General features: G+C 41.5%; 3 protein-coding genes across 4 annotated transcripts; 1 reads left to right on the forward strand and 2 right to left on the reverse strand.

Annotated features, from left to right (window-relative positions):
• Positions 1-357: 357 nt before the first annotated feature.
• Positions 358-10,925, reverse strand: LOC112899759 (sterol 3-beta-glucosyltransferase UGT80A2). Of its 2 annotated transcripts, none has more exons than XM_025968360.1 (14): positions 10,505-10,925; positions 8,105-8,286; positions 7,629-7,868; positions 7,379-7,490; positions 7,129-7,299; positions 6,215-6,278; positions 6,073-6,130; positions 5,244-5,421; positions 3,773-3,903; positions 2,337-2,439; positions 2,173-2,249; positions 1,950-1,997; positions 1,504-1,653; positions 358-893 (listed from the first exon to the last, which is right to left on the reverse strand). In XM_025968360.1, the coding sequence occupies exons 1-14, from the start codon at positions 10,626-10,628 to the stop codon at positions 717-719; spliced, it is 1,815 nt and encodes a 604-aa protein (XP_025824145.1). In that variant the 5' UTR covers positions 10,629-10,925; the 3' UTR covers positions 358-716. The 2 variants fall into 2 exon arrangements, with proteins under 2 accessions (XP_025824145.1, XP_025824144.1); XM_025968359.1 differs by having other exon boundaries at positions 8,105-8,289.
• Positions 10,926-12,247: 1,322 nt separating this feature from the next.
• On the reverse strand, positions 12,248-15,304 carry LOC112899739 (succinate dehydrogenase subunit 3-1, mitochondrial-like). The gene is made up of 3 exons (XM_025968330.1): positions 14,974-15,304; positions 13,294-13,359; positions 12,248-12,780 (listed from the first exon to the last, which is right to left on the reverse strand). Exons 1-3 carry the CDS (start codon positions 15,302-15,304, stop codon positions 12,491-12,493), a joined length of 687 nt encoding a protein of 228 aa, XP_025824115.1. The 3' UTR covers positions 12,248-12,490.
• On the forward strand, positions 15,245-24,413 carry LOC112899738 (protein AAR2 homolog). Its single transcript, XM_025968329.1, has 13 exons — positions 15,245-15,428; positions 15,549-15,631; positions 17,309-17,366; positions 18,037-18,096; positions 18,988-19,117; positions 19,227-19,453; positions 20,377-20,469; positions 20,552-20,623; positions 21,496-21,528; positions 21,655-21,792; positions 23,539-23,595; positions 23,830-23,916; positions 23,992-24,413. The coding sequence occupies exons 1-13, from the start codon at positions 15,303-15,305 to the stop codon at positions 24,025-24,027; spliced, it is 1,200 nt and encodes a 399-aa protein (XP_025824114.1). The 5' UTR covers positions 15,245-15,302; the 3' UTR covers positions 24,028-24,413.
• Positions 24,414-25,072: the final 659 nt, after the last annotated feature.

A 25,072-nucleotide genomic window follows, 5' to 3' on the forward strand; every position in this document is an offset into this window, starting at 1 on the left:
TGGGTGTAGGACCGGAAGAGCATAAGAGCTCGGAGTTTGCAATTGCTTCAGAATATCTAGGAAGAGTACTGCTCTATATGCGCGCACAAGCACTACTCAGCAAGTACAGCTCAAACGTAGTACAGTCATACGGGTAGTGTTTCTCATCAAGGAATCGAGCACGGGTTTTAGAATTTTTTAGTCCGTCTGAGTCACTGTGAATAGGCAGCAGGCTTACAAATGGGGTGGACGACGCTGCGCCGTTTCTCTGATGCTGCCAAAACAAGTTGGCAGAAAAAATGTTCTGTTTCGCATATCAATGCTGCCTATTTTTCAGATGATGCAATCGTGACTTTCTCAAAATGAAGGAACAAGCGATAACGATGTTGCTACAAGCAATTGAACTAAAATCGAACCTCTTCAGTCTGTCATATACAAAATGGATTGGCCATGCAGATGTGAGATCCTCGTTTGCTGCACGTCAAACTTGCACATCAAAATTACGCACGCCGCAAGCTAACCACACCAGACAAGCACTCTTTACACATCAAATACCCAGAGGGGTAAAAAGGGGTAAACAAGAAAAGAACTGCAAAACGCACACTCCAGGCCCTGGCTTCTTACATTGGGCGTAACATTCTTTAACCACATACTGACATAGAGCACATTCCATGAGATACGATAACTCCTCTCTTCCTCAAACGAGGAATTGTATACCGTGATCGATGTGTTTTGCACTATGAGCAGCCCAAACATTTACTTACTGGACCGAGGAACTCCAGGAAGCTTGATGATTGCGGTGGACTCTGATCCTCAGTTTTTGAAGGCAGGTGTCTGAGGAATGCCCTAACAGCACCTGTCACCCCATCTTCAGATTCCATGGCTTTAGCCAGCTCCACAGCCTTCTCTTTCACCTGAAATTACATGGGGTATTTATTCGTTACATTTAGGGTGGATGAGTCTCCTCTGACTACTTCCATCTGACATGGTCACAGACGTGTGGGCCAAGTGTGTCAACAACACAAGAAAGTTAAATCAGAACCCGCTCCCTGCTACTCAACACTAGGCTACTAGTGAAATAACACATCCAACACTACTTTTATGTGGCATAGGAGCTCTAATTGTAGTTTGCACGTGTGTATTCCAACCTGTCCCACGTCAATTGCCAAGAGATACAAGCTGTTGGCACCAAAATATACTAAATGTTTGTGATACATGCTAGAATTGAAGAATTTATATTCTACACGAAACAGAAACCACATGTTACCACTAGTCTTCTTGTTAAGCTTAACCCCCATGGGAAATTAATGGTGGGGGAGCATAATACTTAAGGTGCAGCAACCCTCGCTCATTAGACTAGTTGTTTGGGTTGAGTCAGGCCCGAGGCCTTTGTTGGTTGTGGGCTCCGGGAGACTTGGGCCTGGTGGTTCTTGCTATCTATCTCCTCAGTATCGAGTCGCAGGGAAAAACAGCAATATCAAGAAAACAATTTATGCTCTCTAGCCCAAAAATTGCATAACTTACCGCTGGTTCCATCATGAACTTTATAGCATCGACCAATTTCTGCAAACCAAACTGATCAACTGGAATTGGTGGAGGTCCTAGCCCTCTTGCATGCACCCGGTCGCCCCAGAAAGGTTGGTCACCGAAGAAAGGTACAATAGTTGTAGGACACTGCAAAGTCAGACACTAACATGAACAACTAAATTAAGTACAAGAAACCTCCTACAGTACTGGTGTGCAGCAAGAAATGTGTTTTAACATATGCTTGATTCCATCCTATTGCAAGCATAGGCTGAAAGGCTAGTGGTGGTAGTTTAAAATGTCCCCCTCTTCTCAACATGTGTTTGCGTCAAGGATAGTGTGAACCACTTCCAGAGCCAGAACAAAAAGTCTGTTGTTCAGTGAAACTTACAAGAACAACGAACAAACTATTGTGCATAGAACTAAGACGTGGAGAGAGCGCTTACCGCCGCTTTAAGACCAGCAGCTGTAGTTCCAGCACCACCATGATGCACCTATGTAGGCAGGGGGGGGAAAAGACTAAAGCATAAACCTCCACTCAAATCTTAAGTAGCATAAAGTCACCATCAAAGTATCGAATGCGAACTTGCAGTCACTATAATTAAAATTTTACAAGGTAAGACAACAAGCTAAAAGAGAGATGTTCCAAAAGTTCAAGCAGTGGCTTACCACTGCCTTACACTGCAGAAAAAGCCAGTCGTGAGGGCAGTTGTCCAGTAGATACACAAAATCTTTTGGTTCTGCCACTGCCAAAAATTCTGGATTCTGTTAGAATAGAATCAGAATATATGCCAGGCAAAAAACTGCAAAACAAACTAAGGATAGGAACTTACAGGTCCCAAGGCCACCCCAGCCTTTGTTAATGATACCTCTCTGTCCAGTAATTTCCAGTGCTTTGACAATAATTTCAGTCATCTTTTGTGGCTCTTGAACTGGCTAGTATATCAGGAGAAAATACAAGTCAAATGCCAGAAAGTTGTTAAGGGGAACCTATGATGGCATTGGCTTGATTGCTCTACAACCTGAGAAGATATTGACAGACGCACAGAGCCCCTATCACTATTTTCATTCATTCAAGTGTATAATTAACTTTGTAGCTTATCCATATGCAAGCTTATAAAAGACATAATCAAGTAACACATATTTATACATAAAACAATCAAAGGTGGCAGCAGTTCATATGCGATCACTTTTTATAGTGATATATCGGAACACAGATTTCGAATGAATGAAATACTACAGATCTAGAGATGTTCATGTCACGTTTAGTATTTTGAGGAGAAAATCACAAAATTCTGACATACCAGCTGGCAAAGGGTGTTCAGGGGTGATAGCACAAACTAATCCATTAGCAAAAATTAGTCTCTGGTGTCAAAATGAGAGCGAGAGCGCAAGGGGGAGGAGTGAGTAAGGAGAGTACTAAGAGTACTAGAGCTGATCAGTTTGTGAGTGAAGCAAGTTGATCAGTGAGAGGGGGAGAGTGAGGGGAGTGTAGAGCTGGTCAGTTTGTGAGTGAAGCAAACTGGTCAGTTTGTGAGTGAAGCACGGAGTGTGTGCATAGTTGACAGATTAGCATACAGCAGTAGTGGCTGTGCGCTAATTGGAGTCAGCAAAGTAAAAAAGTGTTGGCGTGTATGCAGGAATTAGTGGAGGTGATTCTGCATACACGTATGTTAGTGGAGCTTGTTGCATGAGTGTTTTGGCTGAGTTGTGCAGTTAAATTGCAGCATATCGTGTGCGTGTGTGTGTGGTGTTAAAATCAGTGTAATCATTGTGTTGAGCTGTGGTGAAATAGAGCAAGAGGGTGCTGGTGTGCAGTGCAACATTAGTGTGTGTATTTGAGTTTTCTCTAGTGTTAGAGTGGGTGATCCTGGGAGCTGGTGAGCTAGTGAGGCTAACAGTTACATTCACATATAAATGCTACCAAAAGACTACAAAGCTCCAAATGGATAAACTGCACTGTTTTCAGTTATCATAACTAGTGAACATAGCTTTTAAGATGTTGCTATGCAGTAAAACAGCTAAGGGTGCTTATGGTACAAGCACTGTCAATGGCATTAGGATATAATTAACAAAATACATCATATGCATGTAACCCTATTTAGACAGGAAGATTTAAGTACAAACTACATACACAAGTGCAAGCCAAAGAAAATTGCCAGCATGTCTAGAATACTTTAATACAATGAATTAAACAATACAGTTGATCAGATCAAACAAGATTACAACTTGTATAAATTAAAAATAAAGCCAGGTTAGCTGATCTTACAAGGCTACCAAAACCAACATATATGGGCTTGTCACCAGCTTCAAGCCATTTCACAAGTGGTTCAGGAGGTACATAATTGGAAGCCAGATCAAGGAAGCAAAATCCAACAACATCAATCTTGGGGCCCCAATCTGCACTTCAATACATGAAAATTATATTGAGATGCTGGCCCATTCAAAAGTTAAAAAAAATGCTTGAGGCTAAACCATAATATGCAAATGTAACACAAAATGTTTTGACAACAAGCTACTACAGTAGTGCATTATGTCTCCTTAAAATTAACTATATAGGAAAGCTCCTTACAACTACAGTTAAACAAGCAATTTTTCATGTTATACTTCAAATGACAGTTCCCAGAAATTTTAGACTCCTGAAAACTACAGGCAATTATGATGTTACTAACCAACCAGTTAGGCAGTCATAACTGAGTAACTGACACATGCTTTAATATAATAAGAAGTCTACAAGAGCCCTCCCGTAAGTCATTCAAAAGCTCAGGTACATTACTTCTCTAGTGCCATGAACAGTTAGGTTCTTCACTTATGCAAAATTTGTAATGTAATGTAAGTTCCTTTTCAGTTAAACCAACTAGCACATGTGTTTACTCTCTTCAGAAACCCTGACTCTCCTATGACAATCTTTTTTATTCATTGCCACTAAGGTCTTGCAAGTGACAACATAGCCCAAAAGAGTGGCAGATGGATGAATGATGACCATGATCACACCAGCATCAGGACGGTGCCATGGCTTAGCTAAGAAGGTGAGCATGTGCCACAGGGTCGAAGCACAAGATCAAGAGAAAGTTGGGAAGGAGGGACTTCTATTTCCTTTCTTCAGCAACAACATTGCCATGTCTCTTATTATCGAGCATAGCCTACAGATGGAGTTTGGAACCAGCAAAAGATAGCCTAATTTAGAAACATAGTTCCTGACTCATATAGACCAAATCAAGATGAAGTCCATTGGAGATAAATTACTAGCCAGGTGAGCCACTGCTGGACATCAAGATGAAGTCCCTTGGCTGACATCTGGCTGTGGCGCTGTGCACCACGATATGGTGCTGTGGGGCTCCGCCATTGAGCTTGAAGCCTACTATAACATCTCCATGACATGAAATCTATCGTATTTACTCACGGTGATGGTGATAGCTCTGTCCAAAGAAAAATACATTTGTAACAGTGGCTGACCCACATCACTCTGTGTAGATTGGATAACTGATTAGGTCAATGACAGATGGATCTGGTATTAACATCACTTTACCATCCATATTAAGATCTACTTCATGCAAAGACTTTTTTTGACATACAGAATTTTTTCAGAATAGATCTTCAAGATTTTAACACCTACTAATAGATTAGCTGCCACCAGAAAGAGATCCTGGTTCAGACCCACATGCTTTGACAACTAATATGGGAAAAGAATGACCAGTTAATTGTACAAATTTCAGCTCAAGCCAATAGGTATGGCAAACCTTTTGGTTTTGGGACTAGATGAGGACTCCAAATGTATCCATGAGGAATGTCATTGCCAGAACCCTGTGCACCACTTAGGTATGTTACAGGACGGAGCTTCAACTTTTTCTTTCTAAACTCATTTATCATATCTCTTATTCCAAGCCAAATCATCGAGTCCACAATTTGATATGAAAGCTGCAAATGGAGAAATAATTGTAAAGGCAACGTATCAAACCAGATAGTCATCAAGATCATCCAGTCAAGTATGTATGCTCTAGAAAATGCCTTCGGCTAGTGAGTTTGGGCTTGCTTTCCGTTGCATAAGAAATAAAATAATTGTATATTAAATCAGATATTGTCATCAAGATCATCCAATCAAGTATGTATGCTCAAGAAAGTGCCTTTGGTTAATGAGTTTGGGCTTGCTTTTCATCGCAGAAATTTTTCATTGATTTACTGAATTTTAACAACAGTTTGCATCATTACACTGATCTGATATCCAGATTGATATCAATTGCACACTGACAGGACTGGTCTAACAAACAACTTTTAACAACATAGGATAACATATCATGAAATGATAGTAGATACCTAGATGTTTCGGTTATTCACCGATAACTAAACATTTTCTGAAGTGATCGACTTAGTTCTTTTGATTTGTGGATTAATGAAGAGAATGGAATTTGCATGATGATAAAGCATTGAGATGACTATTATGATTATTCTCCTCATGAACTTTCCATTTCCAATCATTTAGGAAGGTCCAGACCATTTGGGAGCCGAGATGAAGTCGAGTAAAAGTACTATTTTTCCCCAAAGCTAATAAGTAAAACAATGTAAACTTACTCGATATCCAGCAGATTGCTTGACACGAGAAAGAGGATGAGGAAATTCACTAGTTGGCCTGAATAAACAGCAGAATTTAGAACTGCAAATACAATAGCAGATCTGTACTCTTTAAAGAAAAAGCAGGATAAAAGAGACTCACGTCCATGGCATGGTAAAGAATATATGAATTGGCACTTTTAGTGCTTCCGCCACATGCGTATGTCCTGAAAAACAATCATGATTATAATTCAAATGAGTGAACTAATATAGGCCTTGATCACAAGAACAAAAATACGCTGGAAGGAGACAATCAAGTGGCAGCATGTAGAATTAACTGTAACGTTGATTTTAATGGAACCTGTTTGCATTGTATGACATAGACTTCAAGCTAAAAAGATTTTGCTCGTAGTACTTTTGAGAAACGTTGAGAAACTAAGCAAAAAAATAAAGTGTCACAGAAGGCTGGCTCATAAAGAGGTACTATGGCCTGAGCCCTCTTAAAAGCTATGGCTGGGCAGTGTCTTTTGGTGCAACCTGAATGTTGCTTTTGCCAGCCTGGCAAACGCACTGCCTCCACATGATCAGGTCTCAGCAAAATTAAGCTTGCCTGAAGTGAAATTGATAGGACGATTTTTCTCTTGCAATCATTATGTGATTTTCTACATGAATAGTCAGACTGTACTTTTCTTCTCTACTGTAAACCAAGCCAAAGTAAGAAATGGAGGTACCTCTACAAGAAATATGAAAAGGAAAAACATGACTTTACAGATGATAAGTTTGTTGCTATATAATGTGTCAAAGGGAAAGATCAGCATACTACAGATGAATAAAGGAAGTAATCAATCTACGGTAGAATCATCTTAAGTCAAAAAAGTGTAACTAACTGTCACATGCAGAATCTATCTTAACTAACTGTCACATGCAGAATCTATCTCAGGAACTTTTTCTTTCCTTCAATTGAGGATTGTCTCTAGTGTTGGTTACAGTTATAATAAATGAAATAGATTTCGATAATCGGAAAAAAAAAACAAAGCAAGATGCAAAGAACCTTTAAAATAAATGAGATATACTGACCATAAGCAGGTGGGTTCGCAATAATTGCATCTACTTTGAAAGGAATGTCAGTGTCAGGATCAGGATCCTTGCATGCAGGCAGCAAAGAAAATATTATTTCTTTAATCTGTTTTCTTTGAATAGCAATTTCTGATGGTCCCGAAGGTAGGAATCCTTTATTCTTCACCATGTCTGCTCAAATTATGAACGTATCAAATACATTAATCTTAAAATAATGTAAAAACTCGGGAAAACTTGTTAAAAAGCATACATTCAGCAAGTATTTTGGGATCTCCACCAAGCGGGTAAAACTCCAGGCCAGCTGTTAGTACAAACTCCTTAAAGTTGGCATGAGTTGCCAATCGCACACGGTGCCCATAATCCTGCAACAAAAATCAGAAATGACAAATGCTGGCATTCAGCTGCAAGAAGCACAAAGCTAACCTGAATTAACACAGAGAAAGCGAGATAGCACCAAAGAGAGAGAACTGGATTGATAACAAGTTTCAGCAATGACTGACCTGTAAGCGTTTTCCTATAGCAACAAATGGCTGCACATCTCCTCGTGTACCCACAATAAGTATAACAATTTGCATAGGAGGCCTGTATGGTATGTCTGTTCCATCCAATGATTCGTCAACAACAACTTCAGTATAACCATCCTCTGTCCCACCAGATGCAGCTGGTTCCAAACCACTTGGCACATCAACAACCACAGTTCCATCATCTTTTACTGTAGCAATCCGATTTAGCATTTTGAGCTGCATGAGGTGGAACAAAGGTAAGGAAACAAAAAGATCAAGAAAAAAATGAGCAGAAAGCTGCAATCTTCCTACTAGGAAGCCTTTAAACTTTTTCAGGAGAACATTGCAGTATTACGTATGACTTCCTCATCAGTTCCAAATAGACATTGCATTAATTTTAAAATATACTGGTAATTAAAAGACAAAAAAATCTCAGAAGAAATGGATAAAAACGAGCCCTGAGATATATCCACCTTCTTTTTTATTGGAATCCTTTCATCAAATAACTGTTTAGCAGGATCATCAGCTGGATTGTTTTGCCGGCGACGCTCAGTTCTGGACCTTTCCAAATTTGATGGGCCAGCAGTTTCATTGGTTATTTCATCATTCTTAATCACCCCAGGCATGGTACTTGCTCTATGGAGGCCTCTGTCATCTACTGGGAAAACAAAAGATAGTCATGTTAGCAAAAAGAAAAAATAGATAGCAATTTTCATCGCTAACTATATTGAATCAAGACTAAATTGTACCAACAAAAACTACAATAGTACAGGTCAGTCAAATGCAAACCCCAAACATAGGTTTGGCTGTGGTTTAAAGTTTTCTGCAGCAAGCCATCCTTAATAGTTGATATCAACTAAATCATACTTAAGTTATACTTGATTCACTGAAGCTGAGTGCAATGCTGATTCTCAATATAACCAGTTCTAGTAAGGTCAACTCATTGATCACACCTAAATACAAAAAAAAAACAAATCAATGCAACCCACTAATGTTTGATCACCTCAGATCTCAACGGGCATGACCTCTAAGCATAGCAGACCAAGACAACAATACAATGTCCACCATGCAAGATCCTGTCAACCTAAATGAATCAAAAACAACATGCCAGCATGTGATAGCACCTAATGTTGAAGGTCCCCTCTGACTGATCTGTAGCTGGTACCAGGAAAGAAGAAACAAAATGTTCCTCTTCATGCTTCTTGAGCACGATTTTTTACATACCATAATTAATAATCATTTTTAAACTAAAGCATGATGGATCAAAGGTCGAGCAAAGTTCAATTTCAGGTACATTTAGAAGAAGAAGAAAACCATTGCAGTGTAGATTTAAGACATTTTTTAAAATCACCAGCATTGGTGTAAGGGAAAAAAATCTATATTTCAACAGCTTGTCAATATAGACTATGGATGATTTTCTCGAAAGGTCAAAAGACAACTGCAGTTGCCATTTGCCAAAGATTCTAAACCGACCACTTCAGTCCAAACTTAAAGATATATACAGAAGGAAATGTTGGCCCTATTTCCACAGCTTATGATTGTGCCGAACCTGCCTATTGGAAAACTGGTGAAACGCACACCAAAATTATTCTGCTTATTTGGTTCATTCTCAGATTTTGCTTGCTAATAAACTGCTGCTGAATCCTGTTATTTTAAGGCTTTTAATCTGAGGAGAAGTTAAAAAAGATAAGCGGTGCCAAACAGGGAGTTATCTTCTAGTTTGATGAGCAATAATGTTATTCACAGTTCTCATTATAGCCAGAAAGCACAGACCATGAAAACCCGACAAATCCTCACCAAAATACACAAAATACTAAAATTACATATTGTTTGACCAAAGCACACCGCTCAATGCTCTGATAAGAATGTGCAGGTCTAACCATGGAGCATGTAATATCTAGGCCGCTGACTTCATTTCAACAAGCCATAAGCCTAGAAAACAACCCTAAAAAGACTACCATGGGAAATGGCACATTTATGTGTCCGGCATGTTTCAGCAAGTCATGAAACTGTTAGCAAGACTAAACAGAGCAAGATATCCAATGTTGCAACCTAACAGTTAGATTGTGTGACCAACAGAGACATCATCAAAGAAGTTACTAGCATAAATCAAAACGTGTCTGCCAATGTGTATGAATGCGCAGTAATCCACAGTTCTGCTCACTGATTACCTTAACTCCTTAGAAACATCATTTTGCGGACAATCTATACATCTGAGGGGTTAAATTTTCTAATTAGGTTCAAGAAACCATGGTCCCAAAACTAAGAAAGTCCAGCAGCACAAATGGTCACCAGAAACTATGAGCACCCACCAGAGCAGAATCATTCAGCGAGACCAATGCTGGCGTGCCAATGCCTAAAATTAGCACCCAACACAGCACGCAATTGGCACCCCCTAGAAATAGGATATGGCTGCCTAGCTCCAGCACGCAAAAGAAAATGTTACCCAGTACGTCACAGGGCAGGCACCGAAACTAGGCACACCACAACTGCTGAGCACTGGGCACCGAGATCATTTCATCCCCAGGCAATATAAGACATGGTTTTCCTTTCAAAAAAAATAATGCATATGGGTTTCCTTTAAAAAAAAAAGACATATGGGTTTGTTCCTGCTCGCCTATTATTATCCCACTGATCACGATTCACGGCCGCACGAAGTGGTGTGCTCGCATAAACAACACCTAGACGAGCAGGGATGGATAGGCTGGTGCCGATTCGCGGAGACGGGACGAAGCCGACGAAGCCGAACCGGCCGCCTGCCCCGCGCGCAGCACACCCTGGGGCAGCGGGGCGAAACCCTGGAGCCCACCCGACAGAAGCAGCACCGAAACCCCACGAGGCAGCACAGGAGAGCGGAGGACGCGGGAGATCACCTGCGGAGGACGGCCCCACGGCCGGGGGGCTGTTCCCCGAGCGGTCCCCGTTGGGAGCAGAGGGCGCCGGCGCTTCCCCACCTCCCGCTCCCGCGACGCCGCTGCCGCTCTCCTCGGCCGCCATTTATAGACGGCCCGCCCCCGCCGACCGACCGGCGGACGGAGGTTCCTTCTCGCGAGCCGCTGCTGCTGCTGCTGCGCGCCGCCAGATCCACGCGCTCGGCGGGTGAATATGCTTGGCTTGTGCTTGGCTCCCTCCCTGGCTTTCGTGCGGCCGGGTGGATGGAATTGGAACTCGCTGGCCGTGCGCCGCGGCGGAAAGCGGCGGAGGGAGAGGAGAGAGCAAAGCAAAGCGGCCGATGCGATGCTTGCACCTGCCTGCTGCCGCGCTGTGCTCCTCTCTCTCTCTCTCTCTGTCCGCGCCTGCTGCGCTGTCATTATTTTCACTTTTTTATTTATGCCTTCCCTTTTTTTCGCCTTTATTATTTTCTGCCTTTCCCCCCGTCCCAACGACTCAACCTGAGCTGTGAGCTGCGTAAATAAAAAAGAAAGAAAGAAAGAAAGATAAAAGACAACCCGTAAATGGCCGTATCCTTTTCCGTTTCCCCGCGGCGAATCACACTGTGATTGTGTGCGCGAGCAGGGACAAAGCGCTGGCGGTGGCACGTTGCCCCGATGCCCTGCGTGGGCACTGGGCAGGTGGTGCGGTGGCGAGGGCAGTTTGGAGAGCGTTTTTGACCGCCGGTGGAACGGATTTTCGGCCCAATCCCAACGCAGACGCAGGCGCAGGCGCGGCTACTGAGCGAAAGTGGCTACCGTTTGTGCTAAAATTCTGTGAAATGATAGCAGCTACGCAGCAAAAGTAGCAACCGTTTTTGCTAAAATTTATTGGAATAATGTAAAGGTTCTCATGCGACCTAAAATATTTTTTTCTCGAAAAGTTTTCTACCAAACACATAAAGCACATAACAGGCATTTCGATTTTTGGTAAATCAAACTTTCTAAACTTTGGCCCCTTCTGTTTTCTTCCTAGCCTTGGAACGACATAAGTTGATTTGTCTTTAATGATGATTTTGTTACAGTAGATTTTGCTATGCATTTATTAAATATGATGAGTAGTATTTGTTCATAGAATGAGTAACGCGCTTGTTGGGCGAGAGTGCATGCATCGGAGCTTCCCTCCTATGAACATAGTTTCAGGGAAAAGAACTATGATCAGATGTATATGCTGATAAATATTTTGATGTGTAAAATGTCAATTTTTTTCCCCGACGAAAGGGTGTTAAAACTCCATGTTCTCATATGGGCATGTGGATGCAACTCTTCATGTTCCTAGGTTTTGATTGTCTGTAGTTGCAGACAAAAGTTACTACACGCAATGTTGATGATGTCTACAAGTTTAGTATTTTATATGAGGTATTACCTACAACTTCATTGGTCCCCTTGGTTTTACAAGAAACGACTTATTTCCGATAATAAACATTAGCTTACGACTTATATTAATCAACATGTAGAGTATAGGCTACATTGACAATTTTTGGGTTGTCTACGTGCGGAGGTCAAGTGTTTCAAGCGTGCAGACCTTGAGCAAATGATCACACAGCTCACCCCTCAAAAAAAAAAAAATCACGGCACAGCTAATACGGATAGAAACAAATTTGAGTGTTGGTGGGTTTCAAAGCACTTGATTGCGTGTTAGCATTCTTCTTTTCATTTTTCCCTTCTGAAACACTGCAATGGCGATGAGAGCACTTGCGACTTGTAAGATGTGCATAAAAAATCAATGTTCTGGCCAAATTTGCAGGCCACATAACACCATATACATTCAGAATGAGATCGTTACACTGATCTTTTGATGGTCTTACTTATTATACCCAAATTTGCATAACGAAGATGTTATTCCAACCGCACCCAAAGTCAGTTTAAACATAAACCAGATGATGAAACAGTTGCAGAAATCGGAATTGTCGATGCCGCAGTTCACTCTCAAACACCAAACATCAGGCTGAACTTGGTGGCAAGAGGGACGGATATGATGGCAACTCCCAAAGCAACACCGAAAATACGGTGCGAGATTGAGAACGTAGCACTGAACTGTGGCTTCTTCAGTGGGAGGTGGGGCGACAATGGGCGGTTTGCAACAGGAGCTGCCATGGGGCGGCTTGTATGCAGGGTTCGGCTACCAGGTGCAGACACATTTGGTCGCAGGGCTGCTAGAGGCAAAGATGTGTAGCCTCTGGCTTGCTCAAGATTTGAGCTCGAGCCACCAAGAGCACCTGAAAAGATGAATGCAATAAATTTAGAATGGTCAGCTGTGTGTAATGAACTGAGCAGAGCCACTGCATTCCACCTAAAGCACATGTAAAGACATTGATATGCACATGATTTACAACAAAGGATGCACTATGTAGAAGGTTGTTTTTCCATGGAGCTGTACACCAAATTATGCATTATATCCAAATAAAAAGAAATGGCCACGTGGTATGGATCCTTTGCCTCCAGGTCCCACAGAATTCGTGATTAACCATGAAGTATTTACCTACCAGATATAATAGTTCAAAATGACTGGCGACCCATGGACATTATTGATCTTCACTTGACTTAAGCTCAACACTCTTATGCCATTTCCAACTATATTACTAAATATTCAAAATGACAATCTACATGGAAAGATACCAGTGGCGCTTTCAGCCTGCCACCATCTCCTAACGAGTACCCAGTGTTGTTGATAACTCAAAACTATGCAAGAAGCATAGAAGACAAGTGCAGGTCTCCAGGAGAGTACTTACCACGGAGAGCAAACGGAGCATCTCTCAAGGGTGGAAACCGAGTGTTCTTGTTACACGTCTCCATTGCTGCACATTCAACCAATAACTGTGCATTAGCATCAACACATAATCACAGTTTGGTAAAAAAAATGAATAGAACATTTTGCGAACCTCAATGTAGAAAGATTAACTAATTAATCAATTAAATTGGAGAATATCCAAATCAATTGATCCTAATAAACTTAATTGTTTAGAACAAACCAAGTAACGTATTTCAGCAAATTCCTGGACCCTAGTCAGTCTCGAAGCTAACCAAAACCTGAAATATCAAAATGCAGGACAATCCAACATAACATCTTAGGCTCCTCATTATATAAACCTGAAATATCAAAAGGATATTGGAAGTTCTCACAGTACAGAGAACACAAATTTGAGCATTATGTCATTGAAATTTCTAAGCGCTTCACTCATATTTAAAGAGAGCCTGTCTAAAAGTCCACTTCACTCACATTGTAAATAAGCACAAGCATGAGTTGTCATATAGTTAAACTATTATAGCTAACTTACATTTTCCACTTATCGTAAATGAAACAAACTACATATGTCTATCCTACAAAGTCCTGTGGATTTAAATGCATCAAGAGGAGAGATATGCAAAAATAGAGCTACCTGTGGTTTTCTAATACAAATAAATTGAAGGATGCAACTTGTAACTACACTTACAGCAGTGAACAAAGGAGATCATGATAGAAACACTGAAACCCCAGTATCATTACAGAGATTTGCACAAAATCAACTATCCATAAGAACATGCAATATTTCAATCCTAATACATAAGTCATATCAGGGTAAGACTTAATATGAGGGATGAGACATCCATTTGAACCCAACAAAAATTTTCGGAGAGAAAAAATAAACACAACAACACGAGATACATGAAAGTACTCATTCCAGGAAGGAACATTAGGACCTGAGATATCTGCAGAATAAACCGAGATATCCAGTGAAGAAAGGTAGTGCTTCCTTACTGACAATAGAAGCAAAACTACACTGTTGTGGAGGCACACAAGTCAAGAAAGTTTTGTATGTTAACGCTACTAAATTATTCACAAATATTACACTTTTGCTGGGGGCAAAAGAGCTAATACCAAAAACAGTAAATGTGTAAGACCATTATTTCTACCCACAACTATATTATAGTAATTTTAATTCATTTGGGGCATGGTACTGAAATGGGTTCAATGCAAAATCAACCATGGTATTGAAATGGGCCACGAATTCAAATTCAGGTGTTTGGATGACCATTGAATAGGCTTTTGGAATCTTAGAAAGCAGCCAAATTCGGATGTACACAAATATGGGTTTGGGCGATTAGCATTTGTTCCGGCATGGCAGACGACCACTACTCCAAAGCAAGCACAACAATACTCCATGCCGCCTGCGCACAGGGTTCTCCTTCGGCCCGCCGCCCGCTGGCGGCACCCCGTCGAGCAACCGCCCCGACGAGATCCAGCTCGTAAAGAAGCCGCGGCCGCAAGAAAGGAGAGGAGGGGGCCGCGCCCGCGAGGAGGAAGAGGAGGGGGCGCTGGTCGTGAGGAAGAAGAGGAGGGTGCCGCGGCCGCAAGGAAGACGAGGAGGGCGCCGCGACCTTGAGGAAGAAGAGGAGGGGAAGCTGGCAGCGAGGAAGATGGGATCTCTGACCTTGGCGCCGGACGAGGGAATCTCCGGCAGCGGTGGTAGGCGGCGGAGTTCCGGCAGCAGAGGCCCGTGCGTTCTTGTCGCGAGGGTCGCCGATGGGCGATGGTTGGAGACGGAGAGACTCAGGAGGGGACGGGTTTACGGGCCTGAACTGCAGAGATAAATGGGCTGAGCCCATTTCAACCTTCCAGCTTTTGCAGCCCATGGGCTGAAGAAGACGACGGGCTTCTGGAACTTGTCCAAACACGTGCAGGTGCAGTCGTCTCGCCCCGTTCCAGAACACTCCCACACGACACACGAGCGCCACCCCAGCGAGCGCGCGCTCTACTGGCATGGCGAGCGGCGGCGGCGCTGCGGCGCGGATGGACCCGGAGGCGGCGACGGAGCTGGTGCGGAAGGGCTCCACGCTCCTCCTGCTCGACGTCCCCCAGCGCACCCTTTTCGGAATCGATACCCAGGTAGGTCTGACTCCCCCCCCCCCTCCCCAACAGGCAACAACCCAATCTGTCAGCGCCGTTCGTGCGTGCGTCAAGCGACTTACGGGATTTCTCCTCCGCCTGCTTCCTGTGCTTCTACAGGTGTTCTCTGTCGGGCCCAAGTTCAAAGGGATGAAGATGGTGCCTCCGGGGCCCCATTTCGTCTACTGCTGCTCTTCCAGCAGGTATCTGTATGAGCTAGCTACAATCCCCAATTCTTACAACATGTGAACTAACTGTTATTCGGAAATGAGGTGGATTTGGATGATCTATGTGCAAATAACTCAAAGGCAAACTAATACCATATTGCAATAATCGATTTCCTTTCCGTTTTTTATTTCGAATCAGTTACAGTTACTTGTGCTACACTTCCATTCTTGTAGATTGTCTGTTGGAAACATCCAACAGGATTAAATAACAGAAAGCATGTATCTTAGAGTTGGAGGTCCTCTTTTTTTTTTGTCATATGCAAGTGAGATATCCTACTTTTACTTTGAATTACTCACAATCTAAGTACTTTTAAGGAGACTATGCTACACACGGCATATAGTGTAACTCATTTCCTGCAATAATGGCACCCAACAGGCTTATATAGTAGTATTAGATAAGCAGCATCATGCTGCTGCTTTCCTCTTCTCTTGTTTGATCCCACTATGCAATGTTTTTCTTGCTGCGTAAAATGGGGGAATATTGGTGTGCATGCTCTGTTTGTTTTACTTTCATAATGCCCCGCAGTCTGATGGTCTGTATGTATAATGCCATTGCTTTACGTAAGAGCAACTCCAACAGCCTAGCTAAACTTGTTTTGTTATGTAAAAATGAAAAATTAACCCTAAAACGGAGATCCAACAGACCTTTTATCTGCCTCGCTTCTCTATCTGGGTAGCTATCCCCCCCCCCCCCCGGCCGCTAGCTATCTATGCCGAATAGGTCAGACTCGCCATCGGCCCGTCTCGCGCGCGCCAGGCGAGTTCCCGCGCCTCCCTCGCGCTTCCACGCGCCCTCCCGCCAACGCGCTCCTGCGCCCCTGCCGCCCTTCTTCTACCTCACTCAGCCGCCATCGCGTTGTGGCCTCTCCCTTGCGTAGCCGCCGTCGCGCCTTATCCCGCACGCACGCCCTGCCGCCGTCGCACCATGCCGGGGTTGCGCGCTGCCGCCGTTGCCCTTGGCCGCTCCCGCGCCTTGCCGCCGTCGCCTCGCCATGTTTAGGCCCCCGTGTCCCCGTTCATCGCTGGTTGGGGAAGGGGGTGGCGGCTTGTGGGATGGATCCGCCGGTAGTGTTCCCCTGTCCCAATTCGTTGTGGGAAGGGGGGATCCGGAGGGAGACGGTGATGAATCCGGCGTCGGATTGATGCACCGTCCTGTGCTTCCTCCCACGAGCTTCCATGGCCAGCTGGGATCTGCCGAATACCGATTCATTCGACGTGGAGGAGGCTTGTAATGGTGAGATGCGGCGGCAGCGTCTAGCGTCCAGGCGTCGATGGCGCGGCGGCAGCGTTCTCATGCCCTCGCGTCCATGTGTGACTTCCTCGGTGCGGCGGCCAGGCGGCAGCATGCAGGCGTGGCTTCCTCACGGCAGTCACCAGGCGCCGGCGGCCAGGCATTGCATCATCGCGGAGACGGCCAGGCAGCGGTGCCCAGGAACTGTCGATGGAAAAAAAAAAGGAATCACCAGGAAGGGAGAGTCTGATTTGAATACGGAGAGTCTGTTGGTTTCCCCACCGTTTAGGAAGTCTTCTATTTTTTTTAGAGTCCTTCTCAAACTCTAAATTTAGCTAGTATTTTACCTAGTCTCTTGGAGTTGCTTTAATACGGTATGCTATACTATACTGACCATTTATCCACAACCTAATCACATTTAGGAGTGGGAACGAGTTTGCACCTACTGTCGGTTTCTTTCTTACTACTCAACCATCTGAGGTACTTCTCTATATTGGCCCAAAGCATGTTCATAAGTTTATTGACAGCAGAGGGGTTATTTCACGGATTATTCTTTATAGGATTAAAATGTATGTAATTCTTTGATTTTTTTGGCTGTTTGTCACCTGTCTCTTAAAGATAATTTGTCTTTGTATATTTGAGATGCACTATTGAATTAACCAATAAATCTATTAGATCAATTGCTTGTATTACTTTAATTATATATAGGCAGGGAGTATCAAATAGGATTGTAAATCATAATGTAACACATTTTATGTTTATCTGTACCCTTCATTTTTGTACTATAGTTCTCGATTTGTTCAGAAAAGATACGTTAGCACCACCATTTCAAAAAATGCATAGTTCATACTTGTATTTTATATTTATATAGTTACTCTGCCCTGCCCATTTTCGTCCAAATTATACTAATGAAAGGGACTGGAGGGATTACAATTTTGTCGGTTTATAGGATGTGGGTATGGAAACAGATAAAGAAGTATAGGGTAATAATAGAAACTGGAAGAAAAATCATGGTCTAACAAACCAAAATCACAATGCATTGCATGTTAAAGATTTGAAGTGGCTCTATATTTTTTCGGCCAGAAAAAAGTTACTGATGACACTTAACTACACTTTTACATATACTCATCTTCTGTGTGGTGATTTTCAGGTGATTGTTCGAAAGTGGGATGCACAAGAGGAGAGGTTAATCAAATTGTCAGAAGAGGAGGTAATATATCAAATATTATTAGAATCTTTTAAGTAATTTCTGGACCTGTCCCTTCGATAGCTAATAGAAAATATGAAACTATAGCTTTATATGATAATGGATGCTTTGACCAAAGACATTACATCAGCAAGAAGTACCAATGAATTGATGTGAGACGTAGTGACGCTGTAGATAGAGTAATCTATTATTACTGATGCTTGCAAGAAGCTCTATTCATGCTCTGCTTCAATTATTCTTATTCATATCTTACTTCTCACATTTTTCATGCATACTATTCAGGATATTCTACTGTAATCAGATGACATTAACCTGTATTTAAGAAAAGATAAACAAAGTGCACTTTGCTATATGTTAGTGTGGCAGCTTCAAACTCTCGTAATTTTTCTTTGCCCGATGGCTTTATTTTGCTGTGAACTGTCTTTCTCCTGTAAATTTTTAAGCATATAAGGCTAACTCAATTTGCTGATAAGGCACAAGATGGATGGCCTCAACTGGAATAGGACATCTCTATATTCTATCTACTGTGTCTGCACCACATGTGACAAAAATAACTATTAGAGTATATTAGGGATATCTCTATATTAGGTAGATTAGGATTGTATCCGTATCCTACCATATCTGTAGGAGAGGCTCCTTGCCCTCCAAGTCATGTACCCCTATATATACCGGCCTAGGCCTCAATGCAATCAATCGATTATACACAACCTATTATTCTACAATAACAGAGTATATGCAACGCATTTAGTTTAGCGAATTTTATGCCCAGCTTATTCTGTTGTCAATGATAAATGATATATGGAATATGAAGCAGATAAGAAAAGAATATGTATTTATTCCAAAGAATCAACTCATGCATGCCTTTTCAGTATACTGAAGTTTATTTTCTGGTAGGAAATCAGATACTCTGAAGCAGTAAGGCGCTTTGAGTTTGATGATCAACTTGGACCATACAATTTGGATTCTTATGGAGATTGGAAACAACTTTCAAGCTACTTGTCACAGAGTGCCATTGAACGTCTTGGTATGAGATTCATTCCTTGTTTTTTTTTGCTTTAGTTGTCACATCATGACATGTTTGATGAAATGAATTAATGGAGTAGAGAATAATAATGTTTGATTCATTCATCCAGAACCTATTGGAGGGCAAATTACAATTGCATTGGAGTCATCATGGATGGATAAAGCTCCCCAAAGTGACATGGAGAGACGCTTGATGGAACAATTAAGAGAGACCAAGTTTGCAAAGAATGCTCCTGTGCAGGCTGAGCGGAGAGGATGCTACTACACAAGTATCCCTGCTTCAGTTAAGCATAAGGACGTCTCTGGGGGTGACTTGACAGCACTGAACTTGGACAAAGTAATGTTTTTTATCATTTACTGCTTCCGATTCAAAATCTATGTCGTTTAGCACATCGACATGGTCTACTAGGCAAAGCTTTTGACCGATAATTTCTATGAAAATATGATGTTTCCAATAATGGTAATAAAATATATTACTTTTTATGGTGAGTCTAGTAACATCGATCTTATGTTGTCAATCTTTCTAAAAAAATTATATTGATGGTCAAAGCTAAAAAGGTTTGACTGGTGGGAATCCTAAAAGGACATACATTTTGAACCAGAGGGAGTACAGTTGACCATACATATAACAATCTGGAATTTGATAGTGTACTCCTTGTGTTAGGCGTATCTTTTGTAAGCCTCTATCCTAAGGACCAGCCTTGCCAGTCAACTGTGTGATGGCAGCAGGCATTTAGCAAGTATAGAGCAACCATGCCTTCACTTGCATAACCATAGGTCATATGACATAGGGTGTAGTAGTTGTAAAAGTACTGGGAGTTTGGCCTCTACTGTAGCATGTTAGGCAACATCTTTGTACTGAAACCTTTGCATGTAAATGTAGAGAAGAGGCTAGCTGGGAAACTTTATCCAGCAGCACTACGTTCAACCTGTTCATGTGTTCTTCCTAGATCTCATACATGAGCATGGCTAACAGAATTGAACAGTACAAGAGAGTGCAAATCATAGATTGTTTGTCAACACGGTGATCAAAAGGCCTGACTATTAATTTATTGTTGCTTAATACTTTCATATGTGAATCATACTACCATCTATAGTTTGCTTGAATATAATACAATCTGCAAGTAGTTGCTAAATTTCTGCTATTATTGGATTGTTTGCTCAAATTAATCCCTCCTATAGATGCCACTTATAAAACAGCCTTGACATTGAGTTTGGCAACTTATAATTGTTTATTGATGCGGCTTTTCTACTTCTTAGACAAGCTTGCTGGAAAGTGTTTTGGCAAAAAATTATCAAGGCCAAGAAGATTTACTCTTGGGGGAGCTGCAGTTCGCTTTTATAGCTTTTATGGTACTACAGACAATACTAAAAAATTTCTACAATGACTTACACGTTCGACTAGACTATTCTCTGATGTATTTGAGTTATGTAGATGGGCCAGTCACTAGAGGCTTTCATGCAGTGGAAAGCATTAGTCAGCCTTCTCTTGAGCTGTAGTGAAGCTGTAAGTATTATTCTATTCTTTATCTTAACCAGCATTATTATTGTTTTTATGAGGCTTCCTTTTACTGTACAATGTTGCTGAAACATGTTTATTCTTATGGTGAATACATAGATTGTTATAATGTCATGCTCATGTATGAGATCCGTGCTTATTCTTGGATAATGTCTCTGTTTCTTATTTTGTTACATCAGTGCTTTGTATTGATGAAATTGAGAGACCATGCTTCCACGTGAAATGTTTCATTCACAGTCCATAACTGTTTCTGTTTTTAAGTTTCAATACTTCATTTTTTTAGACCAAAGACCATTGGTCCTGCTTTGTATTAAAAGCAAAATAGTTTAGGCTGGGGATACCAGCATTACAGACAGTTGGATAAAAAAAGAAAGTGCCCCCGGCTACCACTAGCCTAAAAGACACTACAACCTCTTACCCCCTCTAACCGGTTCAATACCTCATTAGCTATAATTAGACCCTCTCTGTAACAGGTTCTATGTCTGAACTTCTAACTCCATGAACATCTTGATGAAGCTAAGTCACACTACTGTATGAAATTTCTGATGAAATTACATGATGATTGGTGTATGTTAGATTTTAACAGCTCATACAGTGGTCATTGTGGTTCAAAAGTTGCTGGGTACTGTAATCTGGCCACACATTAAAAAAATCATGCCAGGTATTATAAATTTGGATCCCAAAAAGCAAGGTTGGAAAAACTCAAAATGGATAGAAGAAGACCACATTATGCTAGCCAGGGCAGGTGGATGGGGTGTGTGCGGGTGGTTTGGGGATGGGGGTCTTGATTATTTCTTTCTCTATTATGATATGGATAATTTGCATGCTTGTTTGACCCTTTCTTTCCTTATCCCTGGCAGCCTCTTCATACAAGGACTAACCTGTTTGTAAAGGTATTATCTGGGCATTCTACTATCATTTCTGAGCTGAAGCATGTGTTTATTAATTATCTGGGAGAATATAGCAAACCATGATGACTAACAGATTTCTATCTGTTATCTGCTTTGTGTTGCATTTAGTTTCTTAGGACATTTTACTACCAACTCAAGCATGGATTTCAACGTACCCAAGATTCCAGAAGTGAGGATGTGGGCAGCTCTCTGTTTTTGGATGAAGCATGGTTTTCAAGGGACATATTCCTGTACCGTCTTTCCAAGGTAATTTTTATTTCTATAGTGTTGGCAACAAGATATGCACAAGGATTAAGATATTATTATTGTTGTCATTTCCTAAACTTAATTATGTGACTAACCAGAAATATATGTTAAAAACTGGAAATGTGGCATACTAAAAGCAATTGACCATATCTTGATATGTTGAATCAGCTCCAACAAGCCACCAACGGCAGGACTGAAGTTCCAAACTTTCAATTTTAAGTTGATTTCTGGCTGATGCATCCTACTCTTAAAAGTATTCAAATAGTTGTGGGACTGCTTAATCAAACTACGGGATTAGTAAAAAAAATTATATTCTATCTATGTGCCACTCAAGAATTATTACCTTTCACCTTTGCTTTTGTTTACTTCTGTAATATCTTTTTTGGAAATGGTATGTCCAGTTTTTCACCATTGCATCAGGTCTAATATTGCAATGTCATACCTTAAGCAAAATATTTAACTTCGCTGGGTAAAGTGTGACACTCAAGTAGGTTTTTCTAATTCCTAGTCATCAATTGGAGGAGTACTGATACCTCAGGGTTTCCTTGGTTATTTATTCACTATTGAAAATACTGTAGAGGGAAATAATTATTCAACAGCATATTTGCCTAGTTTATTTTTGTCTGGGGTCCCTGAAATCCTGACATGGAATTTGGAAAAGAAACTGCTTGACAAGGTATGGTAGCATAAAGACGGGTAAACTGCTTGGAAAAGAAATCCTGACTCAGCAAGGTAGCATAAAGTTAAATCTTGGTAAAAAAAAAGTTTCTAGGTGACCTATCATTCAGCTTATTTTACTTTATAACAAATGTTTTATCATGTGATGTTTGTTGTGTAACGGCAATGTTATGTTGGCCTAGTTTGACAAAGAAACAAGAATAGGCCAATTTATCAATGCTCTGTCTATGCAGCCTTTAAGTATCTTCTAACTACAATTCTACAAAATACATGATCAGCGCTAGTTAGTACATCCAAAGAGAGCAGACAAGCGAAGGAAATAATCTACTTGGCCCTCTGCTGTAATCTGTAGACCCTTTGTTGGCTGCCAATAGGCTCCCGCCAGTGGTTATGTGATGTAGCAGTACTGTTCACCATCCCACCAGTGCATAGATAAGAATATTTGGCTCCTTGTTAGTTAGGTTGTTTCTCTATTCCATTTGTTAAGAGATCATATCGGAGTATTTTTAAAGGTAGATTTGTTGGTATGGATAGTCTAGCTTTCTATCCATTATCAACTAAGCTTCCGTCATCTTCTCATCTAAAGTTCTGTTATATCTGCCCATAGTTTATCTTCGCTTCATATGCCGTGATGCCTTCATCATGTGTCTTATGTTTATTTGATGCAAACCAAGGTTCCAATGTGCCTTATGTTTATTTGATGCAAACCAAGGTTCCAACAATGGTATTGCCTTTTGGGTTTAGCATCAAGCTGTAATATCATGGGATGAGTAAATGGACAATTTATCTGTTCAATATCCTAGTTTCTATTGTGTTTTTCCATCTTTGAATGTTTTAAAATGCCTATTTTATACCTAAAGGAAAGGCGCATAGAGAAAAAGAAGAGGATATTAATGTCAACTTGATGTCCAGATTTCAGATTTCTGACCTCAGACTGCAAAGTGAACCAAATATCTAAACTAACACATCCAAACATGTTTGAGTATGAAATAGTTTGCCTGAAATTATGCTGGCATCTTAATAAATTGCTCTACATGCACCTCTGATTTCACTTCATTACTGTTGCAGGATTTCTTTACAGTAGTATTTGAAGCCCCTGTCGTGGATGGAGACCTTCTATCATGGGTTGGCATTTCTGAACTTCTCTTTGTGCACAAACCTTGCTAGTGGTTCTGTATTTTGTACTTGAATTTTGCATTTAAACTGGTAACTTCCAATTTTGTGATTTAAATAGCACAGCCAGAACTAGTTATATGGTTACTGTGATCCCTGGATTAATTTGCACAAATGATGAGAAATTGGTTTCAGACATATTACTGTACACTAGAATCTCTCTTAATATTTCCATCCCATATGCAGGCTAGAAAACTAAAATCGCTTCTGGAGACTACATTTGGATGGGATCTCGAGGACAATGCAGTGAACCTCATTGATGAAGATGACGAGGTAAATTTGGATCATGATTAAGCAATAGCATGTCTCTGTTACACTCTAGTGAAATTATTCTTTGCATGAGCGCAGTTTGCTCCTGTGGTTGTGGAAATGGATGGGTCGTAGGCTAATGAGGTTGGATTCCATGGCATCTCTGGAGGTTATGGTACGCCTGGAAGAACGCAGAAAACTTGCAATGGTCCAACCTTTTATACTTCGATTGGTATGTTAAGTCACGCACACAATGTTATTAGGATCTTATGATGTTCGGTGTTGATCTAGGCACATGGTGGTGTGCTGATGTCTATGAAGTTTTATTTCCTGTGACATGACTAATGATGGATTTAGTTGCCGGTTGACATCTTGTTTTTGAAGATAGGGATAAGTAGGATCCTTTGATAGTGCTCCAGTGGTCCTGTGGTATCCTAATTGCAGGAGTGTCTGGCCTGTATATATGTGAAAGCTTTGACTCTATATCTGCATCAACAACAGTATATCTTTGATTGGTAGTACTATGCCCCATGGGCTATTGCTTATTAGGCAAAGTATGGGCAACGCTTGGGGTTGTTGGTTTTCCGTGTATGGGACAGCATAAAAAGTACTAGCCAAAGTTTTTTTTTTATCTATATAATTAGCCAAAGTTCTTTGAACTTCAATTCGTGGCTGAACTTTGCAACGCAGTACTTAAAATTTTCACAGAAATTTAAATCCCCGCAGTGCCAATGATTACGTCAGTTGAAGCCCTTGGTGCTGTGCATTTGACACAGATGGGTATTTGGTGGCCATTTGCTCCTTAGCTGATTGCAGTCTTGGAGCAAATGGCACACGGTTGAGATTCCTCTCGCGGCCAACATGTTTTGGAGTCTGTTTCGTTCACTTTCCTCCTCGACGATAATTCAAGTGTTGTAGGCCCCAATCTCCGGGACAACTAAAAACTATCTTTGCGTTATGCTAAATTGCTAATGCCTCTCGGGTCTCCTTTTTGAGAGGGCGAGTGAGCTTCCTGCTGATCCCATTGCAACCTCGTTGGATCGATCCCCTTACTTGCAACGGCAGCGTCATGCGCCCATGCATAGAAGCCGATCCCGGTGACCAGGGCTTGCAACGGAGTTCGTGGGAGCGTGGTTGAATTAGACTGTCCCGGGATTCCTATTTCAGCTGCTTTGCGTGC

Source organism: Panicum hallii, chromosome 7 (assembly GCF_002211085.1).
Source record: "Panicum hallii strain FIL2 chromosome 7, PHallii_v3.1, whole genome shotgun sequence".
NCBI lineage: Eukaryota > Viridiplantae > Streptophyta > Magnoliopsida > Poales > Poaceae > Panicum > Panicum hallii.